Source organism: Anser anser, assembly GCF_964211835.1.
Source record: "Anser anser genome assembly, chromosome: 8".
In the NCBI taxonomy this organism is placed as follows: domain Eukaryota; kingdom Metazoa; phylum Chordata; class Aves; order Anseriformes; family Anatidae; genus Anser; species Anser anser.
Window position 1 is genome coordinate 22,990,419 of NC_139728.1, and position 27,751 is coordinate 23,018,169.

Consider the following 27,751-nt stretch of genomic DNA (forward strand, 5'->3'; position numbering starts at 1 on the left):
TAATTCTGTTTGAGATTTAATAAGGGGGCAGAGAGGATAATGTTTTGCCTCCTGCCAGAGGAAGGGCTCCTCCACGCCAAGGCACAGCAGCTGGGGAAAGCAGTGACATGTGGCTGGGGGTGGCACTTCCCTTCTCAGCTCTGGAGCACCTGGCTGAGCAATATGAAGCTCTGTCTGTCCGGTAAAACCCGGTAGATTAACTACTTAGAAAGTAAGCATGTATATATATATATATTATACATTTATGTGTATTCTGTCTTTCAGCTTTCACACTTGTGGTGATGTGTTGGAGGTAGAAGCTGTTATGTGAAGATGGTTGCAACCCTACTCGTTTCAGTCCTGGTCCTGCGCTGGGACTCACTTAGAGGTGCATTTGTACCTGCGGGCAGCATCCTGAACACAGCCCCAAAGAACTCTGGTGGTGGTGATGGGGGGGGGTCACAGGGGACCCAATGCGACCAGGGACTGGTTCGTAAAGCTGAGATTTGTCCTTGGATTTGTTCTGCAGCTCTCTGAGTGCTCTGTAAGTGTCTGAGCTTGGCAAGGAAAATTGCAACTGATTGTAAATTTCTTGCAAAAAGGGACCTTCAGCAGGGCTAAGCCAATTTGCAAAATCAAGCTGAATTTGGGAAGTCATTTCAGCTTCCCTCTTCCTTTTGAGAATTGAGGGATGTGTTTTTGGAAGTGCCAACACAGCTTGAGTATGATGTTTCCTAAACCCAGCCTTTTTAACATTTGCAGGTTGTGCTGTTGGCTTGCCTGTGCTTATAAAGGTGAGGGAGATAAGACTGGCTAATTAGCTTGTAAACAAAATACAACACTTTGCTTTGCATCAAATGAAATGTTTTGAGCTGATTCAAAACCTGAGTCAGATTTGTGCGCACTTAAAAATATTTTTTTTGGGAAAAAAAACAACCTTGAAGCAAAAGTGATGCGGGGCGAAGTCCCTGGTGGGGACAGCCTTCCTTGTGAATGAAGGGTTGGTTCCTGAAAGCAGTCCTGTGGAGTGGAGCGATGTCCTGGGGGCTCTGAGGGGGTCTTTTGCTTTGTGAGTGATGCTAAGCCAGGTCGGAGGGTGCACCTCTGCTTCCACTCTTCAGCCAGCACCATGAGCCTGCAAGGGAATCAGCTGCTTTGTGTCAAATTAGGGACAGAGCTGTGAGCAGTGCTGGATGCAGCAACAAAGTGCAAGGAGAAAGCCCAGGGCTTTGCCCCAGGCCCTCCTCCCTGGAGGAGGTTGCTGCCTTTCCTGGAGGCCACCTGGCTCCCTCTCCACCTCATGGCTCCCCTGCCACGGCACGTGGCTCAGCACGATGGAGGGGTGGTCGGCTTGCTTTCCACCACAGGGGCCAGGAGGGATTTGGAGAGGGAAGCCCCAGACCCATGGCAGTGGGGAGTGCAGCGTTTCTGGGGCTCAGAGCTCACTAGAGAAGTGCCCGTGGAGATTTCTCAGCCCCAGATCTCCCTGCTCCTTCTGCCTTTGCCGCTTTAAGGAAATAGGATTTTGTGGGTCTTTTTTTTTTTTTTTTTTTTTGTAAATAAACGAGATTAGCAGAGATTTATTTTTTTCTCCTCTAGCAGTAATAAGGATTAGGTACCACTTGGGCCAAAAGGACAGCAGTCATAAATGAATCGAAAGACACCATGAAATCTCGTATGTGGTGGCAAAGGGCTTCGAGGTCGAAGCAGGCAGCAGCTGCACAGCTGTGCCCCCAGGCTGGGGGGCACCAGGGACCTGCTTTGGCTGTTCCCACCTGTACAATGGGTGCTGCACTGCGGGTGTAGCCCCAGCCCAGTGCTCATCGCTGGGGCAGCTCAGCAGGCAGACAGCCGAGGTGTGAACCATGCCAGCCACCCAGCTTGAACCAATCTGGGCTCGTGATTCAGTTTTCTTTTGGGTGATATTCATGCAAACATGCCAAAAGTGGCTGCAGCGCTGGGCCCTTGCTGCTGAACCGCCGCCTCCATCCGGCGCTCAGCGTGCAGCCCGGCTCCATGGTGAGCGGCATCCGACCTCAGGAAAGGAACAGGATTTTTCTCTCCCTGAAGTGAATATTTTTAAAGCACTTAATGTTTCCTCTCTCTCAGTAAGTGGCTTTGGTGGAAGGGCATTTGAGCTGTCTCCGACAGTGATGAAATGGGATTACAACGCCGGCTGACAGCAACTTGGTATGACCGTACTCAGTTTCCCTCTTGTGGTTTGTTCAGGAATTAACTGGGGATATTTAATTACTTTCTAATTACTTTCTTGGCTGAGTATGTCCAAGCTATACTGGTGGGCTAGGGTGCTGATCCTGCAGCCCTGGTCCCTTCAGAGCTTCACCGAAGAAGATCCACATGGCACTGTTTAATTTTGCTAAAGCTACAGCTCTGCTCTCCTTAGCATGATTACAGGTTTTTGCCTCTGTTTTTTTTTGTTGTTGTTGTTGTTGCAGTATGGCTGAAGCTGTTAGATGAGGTCTGAGGCTTGCTTCCATCAGCAGACATTTTGTCACGTTACCTCTCCTTCATGCTGTTCTTGGTCTGCCCCTGGGTTCACAAGCTCTCCTGAGGGCAGCGGAGGCTGTCAGCTCTCTTGGGGAGGACCTGTCCTCGTTACCTGGTGCCTGCAAAGAGCTGAGAAAAAATATGAGACCCTGATTCCTGCAAGGCATTTCTCAACTCCAGAGCAAAATGAAGGAGCCTCAGGAAAAAAAAAAATAAAAAAAATAAAAAAAATATGTGTGTGCAGAATTAAAGAAGGAAGATCCCAAAAGCTGGGGGAATCATTGGAGAGTCACTGCATCCACCTGGGACTGGGTGGGATAGGGACCAGGAGGGAGAAGAGGGACACCAGGCTAATCCTGCAGAGTCCCTGAGGAAGGTGTTTGGCATCCTCCCCTGTCACTGGAGGGACTCAGCATTCTGCAGAGGCAGCAAGGGAAATCACGGGGTTATTCCCCCTGGTGATTATCCTGTGATCTCTCAGGGCTGTATAAATGGGACCTGATTACAACCAGAGAAGGAGTAAATTGTGTAATTAGGCAGGGAGAAGAAAGGATGACTTAAGCTCCGCCTGAAGGTGATAGTTTGGAGAGAAGAGTGGAGAAGAGAGCGCAGAGTGGTGTCTGAGCTGGGCTCCACAGCACCAGGAAGCACTACTGCTGACCTCGTCACTGACAGCTTGTGTCGCCTTGGCAAGTCCTTCAGTCTTCCCTCAGGATGGGAAGACAAAACAAAACCCCCTTCTTTCTGCTGTATCTCTTAGGATCTTTAGGTTTGGGAACACTTCCCAGCGTGTTTGTACCCATCTTAAGGGGTTGTCCCACACACCTGCCCACCTTGCTCCAGGCTTGTGGTGTGGCTCCCTTATAAGCGAGCCCACCACTGTGCTCAGATGGTAGCATCTCCACAGATTTCCCTCTGGATCTTTCCATGAATGATTAGCAGAGAAAAGCTGTCGTAGGACTCAGCTGTTCAGTGTTGGATGTAAGACGGCTGAGACCTTTCTTGCTGCTGTAGCAGTTCTCTACACAGAGCAGGCAAGAGCATTTTGCCTCCCCTTCCTCTTATTATTGATCCAGCCTGCCTAGGCCAGAAAGTGTGTCTGTTCCCATAGCAGGCAAAAAGCACAAGGCAGAATTGCTCTCTAAGCCATGGTGAGGAAGGCGATTAATGTGAATATTATTCATGCCAGGAAAAATAGCCAATTAGCTTCCTATAGAACCACTCTCTGCCCAGCGAAACAATAATTGCAACATCTAACATTTGTCACTGAGCTCTGAAAGCACTTCTGGAATAAAATACTGACAAATGGTTTTGATTTTTTTTTCCGGCCTTTTCTTTTAAGTCAAGGTACAAGATCTTCAGCTGGTGTAAATGGCTGCAGGCAGTCCTTGCCCTCTTCCACCTCAGATGTCCTGAAGCTGCAAGAATTTAGCTTTGTTTTGTATCTGCTTTGCTTTATGATCTATGCTTTGAGGGTGCATAAATGTATTAATGTAGATATTTACTATTTTTCTATTCAGTTTATTAGGTAATGTGAAGTGGGGATACTGCCAAAGGGGCTTCTTGTGTTTCTTGATATTTAAGGTCAGCTGTGCAACTGTGACTGAAGTTTTTGCATTTATTTCTCGACTTTACCAGTGAAACAATCAATAAATGGGAAATCATCCTTCTCTCCTCTTTTCCTTTTCATCCTAGGAGGAGGAAGGAAAGACAAACTTCTTCTAAGAGCTATGCTGGTGGTGCGTTGCCTATTGAAATGTTTATTTGCTAGACTGCCCTGAAGGCCACGTTTCGCTCCCTGCCTGGCCACAGGTGGGATTTCCTGCACAGGGAGGTGGTGGCCCTGTCCACTGCTGACAGCAACCCGATCAACTGGATTACAGAGCAAGCTTGGCTTTTTGCTGTTACGCTTTAAAACAACAACAAAAATCGGCTCATTTCACGGAGCCTGGGGTCTCCTGTGTGGCCAAGGGGGGAAGTAGGTAGGTAAGACACGAAACGGTGCAGAATCGGCAGTTTATTTATCACTAGGGTTATAAAGGGAGGGCAGCTGCCCCTTCCCAGGCCTCCTTGGCGAGTCTGTCTGTCAGTCAGTCTGTCTGTCAGTCTGTCAGCCCCCCCCCCCCAGCACGCCGAGCGGCTCGATGCAGCTCGGCGCTCGCTCGGCCGCGCCTAGCGCTCTGCCGGGGGGGGGGGGGGGGCGGTGCCACAGCGCGCCCGCGCTTTTCCCGCCTCGGGGACGGCGCGCGCCCAACGCTCCGCGCCCCCCCCCCGCCCCCTCCCCTCCCTCCGTGAGGCGATGGTGAGTGGGGGGTGTGGGGCGGGGGAGCGCGGCCCCCCCAGCCCCGGTGCCCTCCTCACGCTTCGCCCCCCTGCCCGCATCCCCCCCGTCTGCGTCCCCCTGCCCCTCTCTTGCAGCGCAGGAGCCTGGCCCCCAGCCGGCTGGCCAAGAGGAAGGCGGGCGGCGAGGAGGAGGACTGGCACCCGGCCCCGCCGGCGGTGAGTGAGGGGCGACAACCCCCCCCCCCCCCCCCCAGGGGTCTCCTTCCCCCGCTGTGTGAGGGGAAGGTGGCGGAACAGGGCGGATTTGGGGCGGATTTCAGTCGGGGGGGCGCCTGCTGCTCGTGGGGGAGCCTTGGGGGGCTGTGGGGTGGGTCTTGGTATGGACAAGCCGGCATTTGTGGGGTCCGGGGGGGGCTTTTGTGGGGTCTGGGGGCTGTTTTCGTGATGAGGAGGGGGTTGCAGCCTTCGTGCAGCTTGGCTGTAGGGTTTAGTGACCCCGGTGCTGCCCGTTGGCAGCTGAGGTGGGTGGTGATGATGGGCTCTGCTCAGGCGCGCAGCCAGCTGTGGGATGTCTGCGTGGTTGGGCGCCTACCGAGCGTGACAGCGACACATCTGTCTGCCGGCCTCGCCAGACGGCCGTGAGTTTTGTTTTGATTTTGTTTTTCAGAATCAGAAGAGACGGAAGGCTGGCAGCGAGACAGAGAGCGGGGAATGCTACAGGTCGCCCTTCCGTAAGCCCCTGGCTCAGCTGACCAACGGGCCCCGCTGCCTGGATAGCAGTCAGCATGTGAGTGGGCCCACAGCGGCTGGGTTGCGTATGGAGAGCCCGGGTGGTTCCATAGATCCATATAATCTCAGGTTATATGTAACGCTCAGTGGTGTTACAAGTCCTGCATGGTTTTTAGGAGGGACCTTTGCTTGTTCCAGTCATGTCATGCTGAAGGAGGTGTGGTGGGGGTACTTTTGACATTGGAAAGCCTGAATAAGAGTTCTGTAGGGCCTGGGCAAAGGACTGTGCTGAGATATGTGGCTGGCTTTCCACACACACGTTGCGGGTGCTGTCTACTTGCTCTGTGCTCTCTGGGCTTCCACTCGTGCAACTCAGCCCCTTTGCTGGGGTAAATTGCCTGACCGAATTACTGAGGTTAGGGAGGATTTAAAGAAGTGAGTAATGCCAGTGGATTTAAGAGGATGGAGTCATGAAAGTCAGTTTCATGTGTTGGAAAACCCAAAGGAAAATAGCTTTGAAAAGTGGAGGTGCTGGTGGAGAAGTTGTGCTGTTCTTTTACTTTCTTCCTTTTGGATATTTTTGAAAATAGTTGGGGTTGGAGCTTGAAAAGATTGAATAGAGGGACTCTCAACACTTGGCAAAACTGAGTTCTCAAAACACGTTTTGGGCTTGCTGTCTTGACCGATCTCTGATTTCAAACTTCTGAAGCGTGTTTTCTTTCTGAATTCTTAGGAGGCTTTTATCCGCAGCATTTTATCCAAACCCTTCAGAATCCCCATTCCAAATTATAAAGGTAAGATGAGGAGGTTTAAGGATTCTGTGTTCTCTGACTCCAGTAAAACAGGTAATGCTCTGGCCTGTCAAATATATCTGTGGGGATTATTGTGTGGGTGTTTTTTTTCTTTTGGAATGATGCATGTGTTCCAGAAATTCTGATTTAACTCCAAAAGAAAAATACACCAGTCTTAGCAAAGTCTTCGTATTTCTTACTTGTGTTTAGTTTGGATAATCCTGCATTTCAGAACTGGATTTTGTATTCTTATGGTTATGTATTTGATGTAGTGCCAGAAGGTTGTACACCACATCACAAACACAAAAGCAAGATGAATTCTAAGCCATGGAAATTTATCACCTAAACAATACCCTGATGGTACGAACAGACAGAAGGCCAGGGTGAAAAAGACAGTTCTTTCAAATTTGCTTGGTATGCTGAGTCTCAAGGTGATCTTCAAAGCAAGGGTAGTTTTGAACTTCAAAGCCTCAGCTGGTTTTGAATCAGGGAACGGAAGATCTCAGAAACAAATGGGGCATTTCTTGACCCCTTCTTTCCCTTCACTATCCAGCTGAAAAATTGAAAGATGGGTCAGTCAGTTTCACTCAGACATTAGTTTTAAAATATGTCTGTAGGCATGTTCAGCCAGGCTGCATATTAAATGAGTGGCCCTGGAAGAGTTTGTTTGACGTAGTTCTTAGCTTGTAGGAAAAGCAGAATTATCAGGAGCCTGAAGTGGACCTATAACTGTAAAAGCTGATTTCTGTGACCATTACCTTCCTCTCTTAACTGGGAGGTGAGATTCTTTCCTTTACTCTTTCTTGATGTGGAGGCATCGTTGTCTCGACTTGTGATACACTCTGATTTTGCAAGCAGTAGGGGAATTGACCCCGCTTGATTCTTTCCAAAGCAAAATCAATCCTGGGAGCATAGTTGTCTCCTAGGACTCAGATGTCTTTGAGCTGAATTTTGACAGGAGAAGTGATTTGTCTGTGTTCTTTCTATGGTAATCTCAATTCCAAAATGGTACAATCAAAATATAACACTAGGAAAATGGACTCCTCCTATTTTTTTATTATTTTTTTTACTTTTCTGAGAGATTTGCTGCAATGCCAAACATCTGCTATTGCTCAGCAGAGAGAAAAATAATACCCTAGACTATGTAACGGCAGTATGGTTCTAACTATAACACTGTAGAACTTCTTAATGTCTAGAGGTTTCTTCTTGACATTGTGCAAAAGATAAAGCTCTTGCTGAGCCTGGATTAGATGATCCAAAAAGAGGCTCTGTCCCAGTACATACAAGGTACATGGAAATGTATTTTTTGAGCTGCTGAAGCTTGAATTCTGGAATTCCTTGAATTCCTTGAATCCTGCTTGTCTTTCAAAAAAGTGAAACAGCCACCTTTGAGTACTAGGAGTGTCTGTGGTGCCCGAAGGGAAGCATTGTGCCTGTTTGTGGCTCCGATCTGGTGTGACAACATCAGTCACCTTGCAAGTTAGCGTGTCCTATTGTGTGCCAGCATAGCTGGCATCTGCTGCACCCAGCTGCTCCCACTTTGGTGCACCCAGCACGGGCAGTGCCGCTGCTCCATCTTTGCCTCTGCTCCTTCTTCCCTGTGGCAGAACTACCCACTGTGTGCCGGCAGAGCGCTGCCAAACAAGTGCCCTCCGTAGATTTGCTGTCTGCAACAGTTGTCTTCTCCACTTCAGCACTGCACCCAGTTAATTCACCATTTCTAAATTTAATCAGATGCTTCTGCAAGGCTCTGCTTTCTTCTGGAAGTTGTTCTTTGACTTGTGACTGTGTTTGCTTTCAGGGCCAACGGGCTTGCGGGCGCTGGGTATCAAGCGGGCAGGGCTGAGGAGTCCTCTCCATGACCCTTTTGAGGAAGGAGCTCTGGTTCTGTATGAGCCCCCACTGCTGAGTGCCCACGAACAGCTGAAAATAGACAAGTGAGTCATCACCTGGTGCAAATGCTTCAGCTCTGACCTCCTTGTACGTGTAGGTTTGTGTGCTTTCTTCCTGTTTTTGTCTGAGCTGGGGTCTGGACATCGAGGAAAGCTGGGTTCCAAGTATTCTGCCTCCGAGTTGCTTCAGGTATGGCAACAGTCAAAGGAAGGCATATGCCCATGCCAGATTGTTTGCCTTCTTCCACAGCCTCCCGCTGTGATCTCCCGCTGTGATCTCCCGCTCATCAAAAATTAAAACCTGTTGCAGGGAATGAGGATGCACACATGTAGAAGCTGTTTAGAAAATCTTATGGCTCAGGAAACATCAGTGTATAGGGACAGCAAGAGGGAGATGACTGACAGTCGAATGTTAGGCTGCCTAATGGTTTTTATTCTGACATAGTTCCTTCTGTGCCATTGTAACTTTAAAAGGGCTGTCAGCTAGATAGTCATAGACAGAAGGGGATGTTCCTTGATTCGGTCTCTCCAGTAATGCAATTACAGTGTTCTTATTGAGACAAGGAAAATAATAATGACTTTTAAATGCCTTTCTGAATAATGTTCTGCCCTTGTTCTAGGGCACTGACACTAGATAGTAGATTAGGCCTGTGTAACTCTGTTCTCAGAACTGAATTCATCCTTTTTTCACTTTTATTGGTAGTTGCTTCCTTTATGCCACTGAGGAGTCCTCAGAATAGCATTGAGATTTAAAGAAAAAAACAAAACCTAATGCTGTGCTGAGTGCATTAATCATACTGTCATCTTTCTTGACTCTCCTGCAGGGACAAAGTACCTGTCCATGTCGTGGTGGATCCTGTCCTCAGCCGTGTTTTACGGCCTCATCAGAGAGAAGTAAGTCTTCAACCAAGATGTGAGAGCAGGGCTGGAGGACTTGGTGCATTTCAGAAAGCTGTAGTCCCTCTGCTGTAATTGTTGCTCACCAACTGTGAGGTCTGCACAGCCCTCACAAACTAGCAGCCTGGGAAAACAGACTCTGGTCTGTTGCAAAAACAAAGTGAAACATTTGTTTTAACCATCATCGTAGAGGCCTGTATGGTGTAAATATTCTGTCCTGCATTAAGCAAGAGGGTGGTCTGGGAGTGTTACAACAGTCCTGTGTGTCCTTTGTGGTTGTGAACCATCAGTGACCTAGGGAGACTTGGAATTTATAGGTGGAGAGCACTTAAAAACATTATGTCATAAAATGTGGAACATCACAATATTGAAGCAGTGGGTACTAATCCCCAAATACCTAGTGTAGATATCTGCAGAGTTTGAGATTCATCATGGATGCAGTATAATATCATTTAAGCCTAGAGGCAGCACTGGTGGAAGCTGTTATTGCTGATCTTCGGGCTAAGCAGGTCAAGCCTGTTGTTTCCCTGCATGGGAGATCTTCAGATGGCTCTGAGAGCGCTGTAGGCTGCTCCTGGTTTGTTCTTTTATCTCAGAGTTGGTGCTGAACCCATGACCCATCATAATGCTGGCCTTCGGCTATATAGCTGGAGGCACTCTGTTCTGGGTAAGATCCTGCCTGCTGGCATTTTTGTCAGGTAAGGATAGTTATGTTGGTATCCTGAGCGCATTGTCTGTTTTTTGACAGCTGCTCAAAAAGCAGTCTCTGTTCTAGTCTGACTGATCAGTCGTTGCCTGCTGAGATTCCTGCGCTGCTTTTTCAGCTGATGCTCCCAGCCTGTGGTGCAGCTTTGCTCCTTGTCATGTAGTTTGCCTGGTTGCTGGGAGGTTACTGAGCTGGTTCCCCAGCCAATTTTTTTCCTTTTTTTTTTTGGTCTGTAGTGCGTTTGAACCAGTTGAACAATTATTTAATAAACTTCATTAACATGCTTTTAAGAGCCTAAGAAAGAAAGGAAATGGCTTGGAAGTGCAAGTGGTCTATCTTCTGGTCCTGTACAGTGGAATGTACAGGCGGGAATTTGTAGAGGTGTGTTCAAGTCTTCTGTCACTCCCTGCTCGGCTGATAGCCAGGACAATGCCCCAGGTTTTCTTTGACTCTCTATCGTCACATGATAGAACACTTTGCAGAGTCTTTTTTTTCTTCCCCTTTTATCCTGTCCTGGTGATGTGTCAAAGCCTAACAAACGGGCTGAGCTCTTCCACCACGTGACATGAGCTATAACCTCAGCTCTGTTCCTTCTCTGAAGCTAAATCTGCTTTGGACTTTGAGTCCCCAGGTGAGTGAGTCATAGTGGTTCTGTGCTTCTAGGCAGAAGGCATGAGGGCTGCTGAGGGTATTCTGAGTTAATCAGGGAGTAGAGACAAGACTGGGCAGTCCATTGGGTGTTGTTAAGATGCTTAACATATATTTGCATTGATTGATGCATGTTAGCTGATGGCCTGGGTCTAACTAGCCTGGCCAAGGGTAGAAATGTTGGGGAATTCAAGTCAGGGAGCTAGTTATAACTGTAGAGTTAAAACATAGTGAAATTGTGTACATGTTACGAATTGTCAGCACCAGTAATGTTTTCTCAAACTAGGTGGGGCTGAATTTTAGCTGTGTCTTGGGTGATTTCCCTCTCTCATTAGAATGCTGCACATCCCTTGGGACGTGCTACACGGATATGTTGTTTGTTGTAATATCAGTCCTGTGCAATGCAGTAATAAAGCTGTAATGAAGTTGTCATTCTGTGGATGTCCCCATCCTGCTCTAACAGAACAATTTCTTGGCAGGGAGTGAAATTCCTCTGGGAGTGCGTGACGAGCCGGCGGATCCCCGGGAGTCATGGCTGTATCATGGCAGACGAGATGGGGCTGGGCAAAACCCTGCAGTGCATCACTCTCATGTGGACGCTTCTCCGGCAAAGTCCAGACTGCAAGCCTGAAATTGAGAAGGCCATGGTGGTGTCTCCCTCCAGCCTGGTGAGAAACTGGTACAATGAAGTAGAGAAATGGCTGGGGGGAAGGATCCAGCCACTGGCCATTGACGGAGGCTCCAAAGAAGAGATTGACCGTAAGCTAGGTACAGAAATGTTTGCGAATGGTGCGGTCGGTTGACGTAGGTCAAAATCTTGTGTTGGAAGAAGCCTATACAGCAGCTGATGTGAGCATCTGTGAGCTGTCATTAGAGCACTGGAAACTGATGAAAATTTCCTTCTAACATGTTTAGATCGGGTCACTGCCTGTTTGATAATGCTTGCTCTTTTGGAATAACCCAAGTCCAGTTGTGTGATTAAGACAGGGCAGTCCCTGTGTGCCGTCTTTGCTCCAGGCAGAAGCTAGGACAGGACTGGGCAGAGGTGGGAGGGGGATGGAAATGGGAGCAGTTATGGGGAAAGTGTCATTGCTATATGTGGGTGGAAAGGGTGCCTACAGAGGAACCAGCTCTTTGTCAGAGCCCAGCAGCATTGAAACAAACAAAAAGGTTTTCCTCTTTTTTTTTTTTTTAGTGCAAAAGGATTGATTTTGATTGCACAGTTTGGACCCTTTTACTATTACTCTTTTCATCCTTCTTTCTCCTTTTCCCCCTTTCCATCCACAGTTGGCTTTATGAACCAGCGTGGTGTGCGAGTGCCTTCACCCATCCTGATCATCTCCTATGAGACCTTCCGACTTCACGCTGAGGCACTACAGAAGGGCAGTGTTGGGCTGGTCATATGTGATGAGGTATGGGGGAATTTCTAAGGAGAATACATCCCTGATGTTTTCTTGAGATCAGGACAAATCTTGCTTCTTAAAAGGTGGGAGGTGATTGAGCCTTATGTTCTCTCCACTAATTTTTAACTTGGCTCTGTTTTGAGCAAGAGGCTGGGCTGGAGAGTCCTGAGGTCTCTCCAAGCCTTAAATGATTTCACCATGCATTTGTGTGTTGTATTGGCTGCTCTCAGCCCATTGTCTGGCGGTCTCAAGTTGTGATGTGGAGGAAGGTACCTGTCATGGTCCCTTTTTGTTGGAAGCTGAGGGCAGTGCATCAAGTCAGTTGTTGAACCCAGGTTTTATTCACCCTTTTCCCTACTCCCTGACTGCTAGGCTGCTTTGCTGCTCTAGCTGTAATGTTCCAAATCTCCATATTCTAAGGCTCTTTGTCCAGGCCTGAATCCTGCTGAGGACGGGGTAATAAGGTGCTGTTGTGCTTCTCCAGGGGACAACGGACAGTTCATGGAGTTAGGGTCAGGACCTCAGGAGAGCCAGATAACCAGCAGTCCTGTTTCCCAAGGTATCTGTTCTCTTGGCACAGAGGAAGTAGGGGAGTGGCCTGCTCTTTGGAGTCACAAGCTCAGAAGATTTGTTTCTGTGTTTGTTAAGGAGTTTGAAGGATTCCCCCATGGCAGGACTCTCTTCTCATCTGTGGAGCCTACTGCTTGCAGCAGAGGGAGGAGATCTGGGCTGGGAGGGTACCTCAGGTGCTGCTTGTTCAAGAACAAGCAGACCTCGCTTGACTCCCTGCTTGCTGCCTGCTGGCTCTAGCTTTGCCAGGCTTGAGCTTTCAAGCTGCGTTTTCACATGGCTGAAACTGAGTTGCTTTTTCCTCTCTCCTTACGTATTTATGCTTACAGTTAGTGAGGGGCAAAGAGATTCTGAAAAAAAGCAAATGCCCTCCGCCTCCCTGAAATGATAAAGCTGGGGCCCTCAGCCAACTCTGTCTTCTCTCTGTGGCCTGTTAGAGATTTGTTAAAAAGTGGTGCCACCTGGTGGTTTGCTTCTGTATGTGCTGAAACTGCTGAGACAAATGTAAAGAGCGTCCCCAGGACTAAGATAACTTGCATCTGCCTTCTAGGCACTGATTCTGACTGCCTCCACCTCTCCATGCCCCTAGGGCAGGCCAGCAGCTGGGTTGCTGGGAATTCAGGTCCTTGGCTCTGCATCTTGCCTGTGTTCCCAATAAATACTTGTCTCTGAAGTAATCTGGCTCCTGTAACAAGCATCTCTCCACCTAGGCTTTGTCCTACATCAAGACACTCAGATGCTAATAGAACTGCTTTTCCTAGCTGTCTCGTAGGGTTTTGCAGCACTTTAGGGGGCTTTGTTTGTCATCCTTTGGGAATCAGAGGCGTCAGTAGTCCCAAGTGTGTACATACAGTGTCAATGTAACAGTTTGTGGAAAATGAAGCAGACTTCAAATGTTCTTCTCTTGCTTTGATTTGTTCCACTCCTGTGTTGTTGTGTTTTTTTTTAATTTTCTCATGTATTTGTGGATTTGTTTTCTTTCTTAAGCCTTTCTTTTCTTTTTCATGAAAGTCATTTTTCATTTCTCCTTCCAGTTCTTCCAGGCCGTAAGTGGCCATGGAACACATGCTGCGAAACACTGATGTAGAGCAATTTGTTTTCCACCTCATCCCCTTTTTAGATCAGGAAATGGGCCTGTATTTGGATTACTATCTGTTGATGCAGAACCTCTTTTATTAGCGTGCAATGGCCTGGCAGTTCTGAGTATAGGTGGTATGAATGACTTGATGATCTTGACCTTGGACGATGCAAGGCCAAGAGTTCGGTGCCTGATGTTGGTAACTGAAAGCGTTCTTGGCTTTGATTGGGAAACAGTTCTTGGAGCTCACGAGTGTCAGCATTGGCATGGCAGGCTGTCTTGCCTGGGGGTGACTCAGATGTCGCTAGTCTGGGAATATTGTAATGGAAATGCCGTGTTTCATCACAGTGACTTCAGATTTCCCGACAGGTTCTTCCTTCTAAAAGATGTGTGTCACAGCAGCTGAATACACGTAAAACACTTACTGTACTACCAGGAACGGGAAAAGCTGAGGTAGATTGTGACAAACATGACGTGTCAGTCCTGATAAGGGTCTCCAAGCTGCTTCCCATCACGACCACTAGATTTATCAGTTGCATTTGTGTTCTCTTTTTCAAAGGGCCACAGACTGAAGAACTCTGAAAACCAAACATACCAGGCTCTCAACAGCTTAAATACACCTCGGCGAGTCCTCATCTCAGGCACCCCCATTCAGAATGACTTGCTTGAATATTTCAGCCTGGTGCATTTTGTCAATTCCGGCATCCTAGGTAAGAAATAAAAATGTGTGAGACATGAGGAAGGGGGAAGTTGCTGGCAAGGCCTCCCCTGATTACCGGTGAGAGCAGCAAGCAAGACATTGGTGAGAGGAAAGGTCACATGCAGATTGGAGACTTAATTCTCCTTCAGTTTGAGTCTAGAAAAGTCTAGGTCAAGATCCTCTTGTCTAGAGGCAAGATTATGTCATGATTAGAGCTCTGTTTCAGTTTAAAGTATTTGAATCAGACAGTTTTAGAGGGTTTATTAATTATTAAGGTAAGATGATATGTGACCGTGAGTACTACATGGCTGATCTTACGTAGCTATACTGGTCAGCCAAAGTGTCCACTTAGGCTAGGAGTTTCTATGATAATAAGTGTTTGGAGATACTGCAGGAGTGGCTGAGCTGGAAGAGCCAGCTTGTAACGATACTCCCCACAAGACTCAAAGGCTATAGCAAAATAGCAATCTAGGCCAGGAACGATGCCTTTGTGGGAGAGGCTCTGTCCAGAGCAGGGTTTGACGTGACATGCTCTTTGCATCGAGTACAGAGGTGGCCTGGAAGACAGCTTCCTTCCGCTGTCTCTGTACCTATCTGGTGTAGGAGTTTGAAGTGGCTGGAGCATGGTGATACGGTGTATGTTGTGGCAGATGTTATTTCCACGTGCTTCATTTTTTTATTTTTTTGTACATGTTTTTTTGTCCCTTGACTTGTGCTTTAGGCAAAACTAGTCTCCCTGTACTTGCACTTTCTCTCTGAGATGAGGTTAACACTCTAAGTAGTGCTATCAGAGTTATATGTGTGCAGTGGTCACTTTCCCTCTTTCAGCCTGTGAGCAGTAGCAAGGAACTGATTGCAAATAATTTTGGAACAGACACGTAATGTCTGCACTGGTGTTTGCAAGGACAAACTCTGGGAGTAAAACTGTAGCTGGAATGTGAGCAAATCAGTATGTGCCTCATGGGACCTGGGTTTAACTAAACTTGCATTAGCTTTGGCAGTGCAGCGTTGTTACAATAGAAAATAATCTGCTGTTGTACAGATTTGCCTGCCTTGTTTGAATCTTTCCCGGACAGAACAAAAACCAAATTGCGCTGATGGGGCAAGAGTTTGTTTTATCTGCTGGGCCACATGCTTATGGTATGATAAGTGGGGCTGTGGGGGTACTGATCAAAGGTTATTTGGTAGGAGTTGTCACCTTTTCATCTCTGTTTGTGCAGGGACTGCACAGGAATTTAAAAGACATTTTGAATTACCCATCTTGAAAGGCAGAGATGCAGATGCGAGTGATGCTGAGCGACAAAAAGGAGAAGAGAGGCTTAAGGAGCTGATCAGCATTGTGAACAGGTGAACTTCATCCCTCTTCTCTTTGCAGAGCTTTTGCATAAACCCTTGGTGCATCGATACGTTCCCAAATTAAAGTTGTAGCTGTAACAAATTCCCTTGCCAGTTAAGTCTATTCAGTAAGTGATTGTGCAAGTGTTTATTGCCTAAGAAATCTACGTGACGTGTAGCTTTAGTCTGAAAAGTAGCACATTGAAATGGCACAGTCAGCTGCAGTCACCCCCAAGCAGATGTACTCAGATACTGACTCGGGATTTGGCTCTTACGTTTCAGTTTTCTCTTGGTGTCTGAACAGTCAGGTAGCATCCTTTTATTTGCATTAATGTAACTACAGCGTAGATGGGGTCCGACTGCAGATCCATCTGACCCAGCTATGAGTAGCAGACAGAGTATGAGGGGTGTTGCTTAGCTTGCTGGTGATGCCCAAGTCACAGAATAGTCCAGCTCATGCTTTCACAGCTGTTTGCTCTGTAGATGGGATTAGTATGCTAGCATCAGAGATGTGACTTTTGATCCCTAGGTAGGACCTCTGTCAAGCAAAATGCCGTCTTATTTCTCTGACTTTTAGTATGTGCTTAAATCTGGTTTATTTTATGTTGATGAATACAAGCAGTGTCTCCACATCTGCTGGCAATCACTTACCCCCTAATAACTCTTACTAGATGCTCTTCTGAATTCTTAGCAGTACTATCATCATTGTTTTTTCTTTCTTAATCTTAGCTTTTGCAACCATCACAAATACAGTCTAGCAGCTCACAGCCATGGTAAATTGAATTTCACACAGTATATCCTCTCTATAGAGACAGCCGTGGCCTTGACTCAGGTCAGCTTGCAGAAGACTGAGAGAAAGAAAAGGCTAGGAGAAGAGCTTATTCTTTCTTGAGGTGCATTATTTCTTTAGTTGATCCAAAAGGGATGTAAAAGTGTGTTCCGGAATGCTTGTGCCTGACTGTGGTGAGGTCTGTGTCCTTTCCTTTATTGTGCAACAATCATAATATACAAATGGGGAAAATGAAATGCATGGGCAATAACAGGTGAATCGGTTGGATTTACAAATGTCGCAGTGATCCAAAGGTACGTGGAATCATAGGCTGGAATGCCCTGGAGAAGGCTTCTAATCCATCTGGCTGTACCAAGGCAGAGGGTGTTGGACCTAAAGCATCCCATAACTTAATTTCCACTCAGCACTAGAGACCTCACAAATTGCTCAGGACATTTTTTCCGGGGCATCACTGTCTTTGCAGTTAGAAAATGCTCTTAATGTGTAACCTAAATCTTTCTAAGTGCAGTTTAAGCCTGTGACTTTTCATCCTACTGATTATGGGTTTGGAGACCAGATTATTCTTTTCTTTAACAGCCTTTGACAGATATTAGAGCTGTGATACATCCCTGCTGTCTTTGCTTCTGTGGATTTTGTAACATCATATTTTTGATATTTCCTGGCAGAACTGGGTTTCTGCACTTTTTTTTTAAATTCTGGTTGTTCAGTTCAGCACTTTTTCTAGTCCATCCCATCTTTTCTGAAGTATGGTAGAACTATTCATGGGGCATTTCCAGAGCCCTAAAGGATATGCTGTGAGCTCACGTCGTGGGCCAGACAACGAACCCACCTTGGCTGAGGATGGCTACTGAGTTACCAGAGGAGCTGACTGCTTTGGGCTCTGTCCATTGTGTGTGGTGGTTAAATCCTTTCCCTGTTTGCTGTCCATGCCACTGGTCTGCTGTCATGCAAGTTGATAATGCTGTTGGTAGTTTGAGGAAGAGCTGAACTTCTCTGCTAAGGGACTGGGCTTTGTTAGGTGTGATTATGCCTGATCCCTCCAAATCTCACGAACAGGAGCTGGGAGCCTCACAGAGGTAGCAGGCTGTCCTGGCTTCTGTAGCATGGGCTGATGAAGCCGCTTAGCGGGTGGTGGGTGTCCAGCTTCTGCCATGTGTTGGATTGTCACAGACTTTTAGAGATAAGATGTCAAAGCTTTGTGTTGAGCTCACGAGGAATGATACTGATAAAACAGGGTTTTGTTGTCATTCAAGCATCTGATCTTTGTTTTCGTCTTTGCAGGTGTTTAATCCGAAGGACTTCGGACATTCTCTCCAAATACCTGCCAGTGAAGATAGAGCAGGTGGTCTGCTGCAGGTACTGGAAAGCTTATGCCCTGCCTGGGAGAGTGGGGGAGCAACAGAAAGGACTAAAAAGCTGCAAAAAGCCGTGACGTCTATGCTTGTGGTGACTGCTTCCCTCTAGGAATAAGATTGCAATATGTTGCTTTGCCTGCTGAAGCAGGGATAGACAACCCACAGCTGGGGGTTTTGCCAGGTGACTGGCATGCTTTGGGCAGCTGTGTGGAGCAGAGTCCTGGGCTATGCCGAGTATCTGTGAGTTTCTTTCTCAGCTCTGGGCAGAGAGATCAGCAATCCACCACCAGTATTGGAGGCAGTTCTAGGCTGTCTGGGCTGTAGCTAAAAATGGGTACTAGAGCTAAAATGAAGCCACTGTGTAGATGGAGGAGGAGAGGTGTTGGTTTGGGGGCAGGGTGACTGCAGGGCTCTTACTCTGTTTCAGGCTGACACCTCTGCAGGCTGAGCTTTACAAGAACTTCCTGAAGCAAGCCAAGCCAGTGGAGGAGCTGAAGGAGGGCAAGATCAACGTGTCATCTCTCTCTTCTATCACTTCCCTAAAGAAACTCTGCAATCGTGAGTTCTTCCACTGGTGTAATGGGCTTTTTTTTTTTTTTTACACTGGTGTTTTTTTGGGTCTCTGTTGTGCATTCCACAGACTCTGAGCTCTGTTTGTCCTCTAGACCCTGCCCTTATTTATGATAAGTGCGTGGAAGAAGAAGAAGGATTTATGGGAGCCTTGGATTTGTTCCCTGCTGGCTACAGCACCAAATCTGTGGAGCCCCAGCTTTCAGGTACTGTGGAGCTTAATGGTACAAATGTGCTGACTAACACGCAACCATGAGGAGCGTAGTGTCCTATTAAGTGACCCTCCAAGGTCAGGAATTTGGGAACTTCTTTTCTAGCTTGCTTTCTTCTTTCTTTTTTATCCAGGAAAGATGCTGGTTTTGGACTACATCCTTGCTGTTACAAAAAGCACCAGTAATGACAAGGTGGTTTTAGTGTCTAACTACACTCAGACACTGGACCTATTTGAAAAGCTCTGCAGGAACAGAAGGTTTGTCTTTGGGCTTCATTTGTCTAATCCTGCAAGATTGTACTTGCAGCCTACACTGTAAAAGAAACTGCCTATTTTTATAGCTTCTGTCAGCAGGAACTTTTGACCTGTCATGTACCTCAGATGTTCCTGAATTGGAATTAACGTGGCTTGGGCTCTGGCTACTGGGGTCACTCAGCAGAAAAGCTCTGGCCCGATGCAAAAGCTTCTAAAGCCTAGGCCCTTGTTACAAGGCAGTTTGGGGAAGGTTTTTGTCTTCTAAGTAGGATGCTCTAAAGGTCACAGCAGTCAGATGGTAGTAAACATCGTATATTCTAGGTATTTATACGTCCGGCTGGATGGCACCATGTCCATTAAAAAGAGAGCGAAGGTTGTGGAGCGATTTAACAGCCCCTCAGTAAGTAGAACCTGCCAGATGTGGGCAGATCTCCTGCCAGTTCTTAGAGCTGTGAGTAAAGTGTAGCTGCCTCTGTCGTTTAATCCAAGCCTCCCTTTCTCCCCAGAGCCCTGAGTTCATCTTCATGCTAAGCAGCAAAGCAGGCGGCTGCGGTTTGAATTTGATCGGGGCTAACAGGCTGGTTATGTTTGACCCAGACTGGAATCCAGCTAACGATGAACAGGCCATGGCTCGTGTGTGGCGGGATGGCCAGAAGAAGACATGCTACATCTATCGACTGCTTTCAGTGAGTTAATTTTCTCGCCTCCTCCCCGTGGGGTTCTCAGTGCCAGCCCGGACTGCAGCTGGTGTGATTGGAACCAGAAGGGAGAGAACCCTTTTGTGTCAGACCAGAACTTGGTTGCTTCTTGTCCTTAAGATAAATTGCTGGGGAAAACAATGAACGCTCAAGCTGAAAGGTCGTTACCGCAGGCCTTGATTTCTAATGACGACTGACTTCTGAGAAATAGAAACACTTGAGGCTTTCCAGCTAAATGCTTTTTTGAAGTCATTAAGGCATCTGACGACTTCAATTTCATGGGCTGTCTGATGCTGAAGTTGCTGTTTACCAAGCTGGCTGCAGCCTGTTGTAGCTGGGCATCAATGTGCTTGATAAAAAGTGACTACATTCACAGAACTACAGCAGCTTTTGGAATGGGGCTACCAGTTACTACATGGGGTAACTGCTCTGTAAGCAGAAGCATGACGATGACTAATGTTTCCATGCCACTACCGTAACAGTTCGTGTGGGAGTATCGGTAGTGATTACTCTTCAGAAATGTCTTCTCTATGCCCTTGTTCACCTTCACCTCTCAGTTCACCTTTACTTCATCTTGTTCAGGATGACCTTTTTTGTAAACTTGTGTTCCTTGATGAATAGTTATTTTACTTTGACAAAATAGATGTTCTTTGCCCTTTTCTTCCTTACGCTGTTCCGCTTTTTCTCTGACCTGGTTGCACCTGGAAGCAGGCAGCTCCTTTGCTTTTAGAATTACCAAACTCGTCTGCAAATCTGACTTAACCCCTCCACACCTTTGTATTACATTTAATTGCAAAACAGACGTTTTTCTTCTTATTTTTTGCTTCAAAAATGTAACATACTGACTTCTATGCACATCTGTTTTAGAAGTAGTCATCTCCCTCCAGACAGAACGTGGGATTGATCTGTGCGTGGGTGAATCAGCAAACACTGCTGATGCTCTTCTGACCCAAGGCTAGCTCTTGTTGCTTTTTGGTTTTCGTCGTCTGGCCCCTGGAGCGTCTGACTGAGAGTGCTCCAGTCAAAGCAGGCAATGCCAAGCAATGCTAGTGATTTCATGGCTCTCCAATGTCTTGTCTTGTAGTTTACCAGCTGATTCTACCAAACAGTGCTGTTATTAACTCCCGCACTACTGAGCCTCCTCTGGCAAGGGTGTTAGTGATGAACTGCTAACAAGGGCAAGTGCTGGAAAGGAAAGCTGCTTGCAGGAATTTTAGGCTGGGCAGGAACTGGGGAGCAAACTTTTGCCTTGACCTCAGTGGCCTGGGCTGTCACCAGGATTGTGGTTTCATGACTTTGAAGGCTTGTGCCCTGCAAGGAGGCACTTTTCCTTTCTTCCCATCAACATAACCCGGTGCAGTGTGTGAGCTCCAGACACAAGTGGTAGTTCCACCTCTTCCTCATCCGTATCCCAGTGGGATCCACTCCTGTGGCCACAGAGAAAGACAAGAGAAGCAGAGTAGGGTTAGATCAGTAACCATGTGGGACTTGGTCAGAGTACAGCTGATAACACGTGCCTCACATCTGTACTGGTCTGGCAAGGCACTCAATGGCCCTGACAGCTTATGTCCTGATTGCCTTTTGCTCTGTGACACTTCCCCAATGCAGTGCTCTACCCTAGCATCCCGACTGTGCTTCAACTCTGGCCTTCTCTTCTGTAGACAGGGACCATAGAGGAGAAGATATTCCAGCGCCAGACCCACAAGAAGGCACTCAGCAGCTGTGTGGTGGATGAGGAGCAGGATGTGGAACGGCACTTCTCACTCGGGGAGCTCAAGGAGCTGTTCACGTTGAATGAGACCACCACAAGTGACACCCACGACAAGTGAGTATACTGGATAGTAACGGAACGGATGGGGTCACCAAAAGCTCCTCAGTTTGGTCTGCTGATTCAGTGGTCCCACAGGCAGCAGGAGGAAGCTCAAAAATGGAGGGCCTCAAGTGGCTGTTTTTGAAGCTGTTAACCACCTGGAGATTAGCAATTCCTTGCTGCCTTCCTACTTTTATGTTAGAAAAGCTGCACTGGCTGGGTGAGTGAGCAACCTAACTTGTTAGCTGCCTTTGTTTGGAGGCTGTGAAATATTGAGAAAGAGGGATTGATCAGAACTGTTCCAAGTTGGTGGACTCCAGCTTGGTCCTTCCTTGCCATTCCTTCTCTTTGTGGTTTGCCTGATTTCCAAATGCCAAGATGCTGAGCTACTTCCGCTGCCAGGGCTTTCCATCTGCTAAGAGCTCAGGAGGCCAACCCAAGTGCTGCTCTGAGCACTCGAAAATCCTATGCTCCATTGTCTGCCCTTCCTTCTGTTCCCCCAGCCCCCAAGGCCTGTGGTGGCATAGTCACCAGAAACACAACAGAGTGCAGGAAAATGCTTCACTGGGAAGGTTAATAAGACTTAATTCAAGCAAGAAGTGAAGAGGATTAGTTTTAAGCTGACTCGAAGCTTAGCTCTGTATAAGTGTCTTGTCTGTGTGGCAACAGGCCTTGCTGGCAGGACTGCTGCTGTTCCTTGTCTCCTTGTGCAGCTGCTCAACCTGACGTCTCCTAGCCAGCCTGAGCACAACCCAGTGGCTGTGGCAGGAGCCAGGACAGAGCAGCCTGGAGCAGGGCGTGCTCTCCTGAGCTCCGAAAGCTTGACGCAATGCTCGACACAATGCTAAAGATGTGTTCGTAGCGGGGGTGTTCATTTGAGGTTGGCTCTAAGCAACATTCCTCACGTTTCAAGGGAAATTCATCTCAAATTTACTCTGGGCCCTGCTGCCTCATTTCTACACAGCTAAACGCAGGGGGAAGCACCATTAGAAACAGAACCACAGGTTTTCCAAAATTTTTCCATCTCTTTCACGCGTGCCAGAGGGTGGTTGTGAGTCTAAATGAAACACAGCAGTAATTCATGCTGCCTGACAATTCAGTTGCAGTGTTGCAGATGACAGAGGCAATCCAGATGTTACTGGGCAGCGTTTTTAAACAACCCATAAGCCAAAAAAAAAACAGAAGAACCTTGCACTGACCTTGCGCTGACTCTGTTCCAGGATCAAGTGTCGTCGCTGCGTGAATGGCCACCAGGTGCGGCCCCCTCCTGAAGGGTCTGACTGTACCTCTGACCTCTCCCAGTGGAACCACTGTGCTGACAAGCGGGGGCTGCAGGACTCTGTGCTGAAGGCTGCGTGGGATGCCGCTGTCACGTTCACCTTTCATCACCACTCCCATGAGGAGCAGCGAGGGATTCCGTAACAGGTTACTGTCCCCCGTGGGGGCAAGGGCAGGCTGCTGTGGCAGTCCGCCTCACTTTAATCCCTTTCAAGGAAAGGGGCAGTGGATAGCAGTACGTGCTGGATTTGCTGTGTGGCTGTAGGTTAGCAGAACAGAACAGAATGGTTTCAGAAATGCCCTTAGCACTGGTCAGTGTCTGCTGCAACAGCGATGAGTTCAGGGCTTTTTCTCTGCTGCTGTATTTTATGCCTGAGAAACAGCACACTGGGAATAACTGGACCTTGTGCACTTGATCACAGATTCAGTGCTGGTTCTCATGCTGGTGGTATACGCCCTCTGCTCAGCGAAGTCCTGCTTTCTGGTTTATGTTAAGCCTGCAGTGTTAGAGCACTCCATGTGCAGTCATGTTTTTTCCACTGATAGCTGTTACTTAAAGCTGCAGAGGGGAAAACACGCAGGATCCATTTCTGCCATGAAATGTGAACCTTGGTGATTACTCAGGAACAAAAGGGTCTGTAAAAACCCTCAGCTTTTATGCTGAGCATCTTGCCTGAGAGAACACGCAGGCAGTAGAAAATCAGGCTCAATTAAGGTCAATCCATTTCTAAAACCACTTGCTTTATTATGGGTGGGATCCCCAAATCTAGCAGAGTGTTTTAATTTATTACTATCCAGTAATAAAATTCACACACATGGTACATGATGGGTCTTAATTCTATTTTATTATAAAAATGTTACAAAACAAACTATTCAAAACTCCTGAAAAATGAGTGCAGATATGGGGTAGAGGCAAGAATTCTTTTCCCAGACACCTTGATAAACGATTGCAAATAATTATATACAAAGCAGCCTGCTGTTTCATTTTCTTATGAAGTAAAATTTTCCAAACAAAAGCTCAAATGTGGGGGCTTTATTTAGCTTTTTTTATTACTCATTTTAAGTGGAGGGAGGAGTTCTTATTTCAGGAATCACAGAATGGCTGAGGTTGGAAGGGATCTCTGTCATTCTGTCCAACCGCCATGCTCAAAAGCAGGGTAACCTAGATTGAGTTGTCAGGGTCCATGTCCAGATAGCTTCTGAGTGTTTTGAAGGACTGAGATATTTATTGATATTGGCTGAACCAACATGAAATTTGCACAAAAACCCCAGTGAAATAAATAACTGCTCGTCCAGAGATCTGCAGGATGTCACAGAAGCTTAGCTGATGTATCTATCCACTTAAAGTCTACAACTGGAGATGACAGACAAACTGGAAATACAGCTGTTGACACAAATGGCCACCTATATCACTTCACTGTGGCAGCTCTTCTTCAAAGGAACAGAAAAGCGACAAGACAACTGCACCCTGGTTGAACCATGGAAAGAAAACCCTGCCTGCGTTGAGATAAATCTTATTGGCCATGGACAGAACTGATCAAGTTCAAGCTGATCTGTCTTCTCCTCCTCCTGCGTCCATCACATGACACTGATGTAGTCAGCAAAGGCCTGGGAAGAGTCCCACGAGTCATTGACCACGCTGCACACTGCTTTGAGACGCCGAAGTGCTTCTTGAGCTGTCTCAGCATCCTGGTCCAGCCAATTTTGAAAGAGGCGGAGGTGGGTGAATTGAATCTGTCCCCCTCTCTGCTGGATGTGGCCTTCTAGCTTCTTGGTGAATTCCAGGAGCCCATCAGGTTTAATGCAGTTTGAGCTTTCCAGGAAAAAGAGGACAAAAATGTCATTAAGAGTCTAGGCTATAATTTGAGCAGTTTACGTTACTAGAAGGAGCAAGTAATTACCTATGCAAGGATGTGAGGATGTTTCAATGTAAAATACAGCTTCCTTCTACAATATAAAGTAGGAATGATCCCTTAATGTCAGTTTAAAAAATAAACAGTAGTGCAGGTTACTGCCTCTGTTTAGGGCCCTTCAGGCTCAAAAAAAAAAGAATGGCACTTCAGGTTGAAAACAAAGATGATGAAAGGAATGCAGAGGCATTCATAGGATCTGAGAGGGGCAACGACAGCGCTCACTCCCTGTGTTGGGGTGGTGGAAACAGCTGTTCATGCTGATGCCTGTGACTAAGTGTATGTAGATACATTAGTTCTAACCTTCAGAGCAAGGAGGGGCTGCAGCAGTCTCCCAGGGGAGCAGAACATGAAAGCTACTTTGAAGGTGGAGCCTGATTCATTTATAAAAGTGCAGTGCAACCCCTCCGGGAGTATGGCCTGGCCTCAGAGGCACTGGAGGTCCCTGAGGTTCTAAGTGCCCATTCTCAAGCCACAATGCAGCACTCTCTAAGCTTTTCTTGTGCACACCTCCCTTAAGGAAGGAACAAAACCCTGCTCTGGCTTTTCCTGCTGTTCTGAGCCCAGCTCTTGGACTTCCTGAAACAATAAGTACAGAATACTGACTAAGCAGAGTACCTGACATCCAGCTGGCAAAGAGAAGAGGAGGAATCTTCAGAGAAAATGTCTGCCAGGGCAACCAGCCTGTGATTCCCTAAGAGGGGAGAAATGCAACTGTTAGATGCAAACTGGGAACTATCTTAAATATTTAAAGGGTTGTGGGGGTGGGATTAGTGCAGACAGGTGGCTTTGAACATGCATTCACAGCACAAAGGACTCATCTTCAGTTTGTCCCTGAAGTGAGTTCAACCCCCAAACAGTATTTGAGGGGGTAGAAATATTTACTGATGGGACAGTTTGTTTTACTAGAAAAAAATCCTGTTTTTTGTTTTGCAAGTTAAAATTCAGCTTTGTTTTGAAACAGACAAAATCAGAGGCTTAAACACAAACCTTGGCAATTAAGTGCATTTCAGGTGCTCCCAAGCTTTCCTGTTTTATTTCATTAATAGATCAGAAAACAATATGCTGGATGGACTTGAAATTCATTTCTCAGACATTTCTAGTTGGTCTGTAATCCATAGAGGCAATTACTTCTGTAAGTTTGGTTCTGCTTCTTTAAAACAACCCCTTCCTTTACTAGTTCCTACCCCTCCAGTGCCTAACAAGAGTTTTTAAAGCTTTTAAGGCCCAAAATGCCCAAACTTGGGTAAAATCTGGGTCTCTGGATGAAAAGTAGTGCATCTGCTGCTGTATCTGTTCCTGTCAGAGGCTGAAGCAGATCAGTGTTCAGTTGAATCTGAACTCCTGCTGAAACTTGCTTTAGCTACAGAGAAAAGCAACTGTAATGCCCGTGCAGCACCAAGACTCCTGGTGCATTGCTGAATGCAACTGAAATTCTGCCTCTAAAAAAAAATTAACTCAGCCCCCTCATTTTATGAGGGGACAGTGACTAAACTGACTCTGCCCATGCATATGTTAAGTTCGGCACTGAGGTCACCAGCTAGCAATGGTCCTAACTCCACCCCTGAAGCTACCTCTAGGAGAGCTAGTCCAAGGTCAAGACCAACATCCACAATACGCACCAAGGCGATTCCCAGGCAGTCTGAGGCTCTTCAAAGATGAATTTCTCTTCACTGTATTGATTATTTCCGTCAGAAACTCAGTAGTGCAGCTTTCAAACAGCCGGCAGAAAGAGAATGTGATTTCTACAGAAGAAATGGATTGCCAGTACATGTTAGTAAGTCCCTGTGTGCTTCATTATTCCTTAATTACATCCTGCATTCCTGCATATAGTTCTATCTGAAAGAACAAAGCTTCCCTGGCAGCAGACCACATGTGACATCACTGCTGTTCTGTCACATGAAGACAGCAGTCATTGCACCAGGGAGGTGGCTTTGCCAGCTGACCCAGTTAAAGGTTGATGTCTTCTGCAGGTTAAAAACCTTTTTTTATAGCTAAGACCTCTTTGCAGCACAGGCTAACTTTGCAGCTGATCCTCTCTGCCCTGCTGGCACACAGAAACCAACACATTCCCATTCTGCCAGCATCTACAGCTCTGCCCCCGGGACACTGACATTTGGCTAAACCTTCTGAAGATCATCTCTTAAACATCAGCCAGCCAGCCAAAACAGCCAGCTGTGGCACCAACGCCCAGGAGTTTACTGTACCTTGCAAGATGGGATCCTGAAGCAAAAGCAGAACTTCTTTCTGGTGGTCAGCCAGGTTCACATCATGAAAGCTCAGCTTCTTCAAGCTTGGATTGCACTCTGAAAGCAAAACAAGTTCTCATGTAAAGTACTGTATGGCCTTAGGATAAAAAGAACCTGACCCAACTACCAGCTAACACCCACAAACTACTCGACAGTGGATAAACTGTGCTGGATTGTGGATAATTAAAAAGAAACCATCCTGTTGTGCAGATCATTCACAAGCTCAGTACAGGAAATGGGATGACTGACACCCATTTTCTTCTCTCAAGTGCCTCCAAGGATGTCCACACTGAAGCAACAGACCCACCTGAACTGGTTCCATGCTAAAAAGACTGGCAAGACACTGACATGGCAAAAGCCCAGAGTTTAGATACAGGAGGTTCAGGTACCTGAGCACCTCAGGACTGCTGCCAGATGTGCACTAGCAGTTTGTGAGCAGAGTCCCACAAATGCAGCGGAACTGCTTCCAGACGGAAGCTTCACCCAGCAGAATTGCCAGCAAGAGGTAGCTGCATCAGGCTCTGGCAGAGTCTGAGCCAACTAAAAAGCAAGCAGTCACTCCTAGGATGGAAGATCACAGCAAGAAGCTACTCCGTGTCGCAGTTATGCTACCTGCAGGTTAGCAGAGTACCTTTAAGTGCCTGCAAAAGGAGCCCAAGCTCCTGGGAAGAGGGCAGCGCGGCGCTGTCAAGGGACAACTGCTGGAGGGACTTTGATGCCTTAAGCACTGGCAGCAGGAACATGGTGTGCAGAGGTTCCCTGGGGAATCGGATCTCCAGCTGCTCCAGGCAGCTCTCTAAGGCAAGAAAAACAAACAACAATGAAAGAGCTTGGCCTGGAATACCTGTCTTCAACGTAGCTAGGTCCTGGAGCAACCAATCTGCGTGCCTGACATGTCTCATTTAGGTTGGTAGGAAGTGCTTATGCCAAGCGCCTGGCCCCACAGCACCGTATGGCAACTCAGGCCTATGGTAGCGTAAATCCCTTATTTCAAGGGTCCTACGAGACCACAGAGCCACCCATTCCTACTGTGTTCTGGCAGTGAGACAGTCCTTGAGAAAAGGTCACCCTTTATGCACAAACCTGTCAGTGTCTTCCCAGACCAC

At 47.1% G+C, this 27,751-nt stretch overlaps 2 protein-coding genes across 7 annotated transcripts in view; one reads left to right on the top strand and one right to left on the bottom strand.

The window, feature by feature from the left end:
• RAD54L (RAD54 like) lies at positions 1–23,454 on the top strand. Of its 5 annotated transcripts, XM_083845591.1 has the most exons (21): positions 1–181; positions 265–773; positions 4,183–4,226; positions 4,906–4,986; positions 5,438–5,557; positions 6,233–6,293; positions 8,092–8,227; positions 9,007–9,076; positions 10,913–11,201; positions 11,721–11,845; positions 13,854–13,937; positions 14,044–14,194; positions 15,405–15,531; positions 17,591–17,665; positions 18,092–18,222; positions 18,330–18,440; positions 18,580–18,703; positions 19,022–19,100; positions 19,207–19,386; positions 21,060–21,223; positions 22,429–23,454. In XM_083845591.1, exons 2-21 carry the CDS (start codon positions 671–673, stop codon positions 22,628–22,630), a joined length of 2,457 nt encoding a protein of 818 aa, XP_083701717.1. In that variant the 5' UTR covers positions 1–181; positions 265–670; the 3' UTR covers positions 22,631–23,454. The 5 variants fall into 5 exon arrangements, with proteins under 5 accessions (XP_083701717.1, XP_083701718.1, XP_083701721.1 ...); XM_083845592.1 differs by lacking the exon at positions 13,854–13,937 and having other exon boundaries at positions 4–181; XM_083845594.1 differs by lacking the exons at positions 1–181; positions 265–773; positions 4,183–4,226 and adding an exon at positions 4,700–4,789.
• The window catches only part of LRRC41 (leucine rich repeat containing 41), a 9,863-nt gene continuing 5,421 nt past the window's right edge, over positions 23,310–27,751 (bottom strand). The window contains exons 6-10 of one of the 2 annotated variants that reach the window (XM_083845596.1): positions 27,277–27,441; positions 26,604–26,702; positions 26,019–26,141; positions 25,015–25,090; positions 23,310–24,299 (exon numbers count right to left, since the gene is read on the bottom strand). In XM_083845596.1, coding sequence (XP_083701722.1) covers positions 24,065–24,299; positions 25,015–25,090; positions 26,019–26,141; positions 26,604–26,702; positions 27,277–27,441 — 698 coding nt within the window. In that variant the 3' untranslated portion in view covers positions 23,310–24,064. The remainder of the gene's footprint in view (positions 24,300–25,014; positions 25,091–26,018; positions 26,142–26,603; positions 26,703–27,276; positions 27,442–27,751) is intronic. The other variant, XM_083845597.1, reaches the window with a different exon arrangement.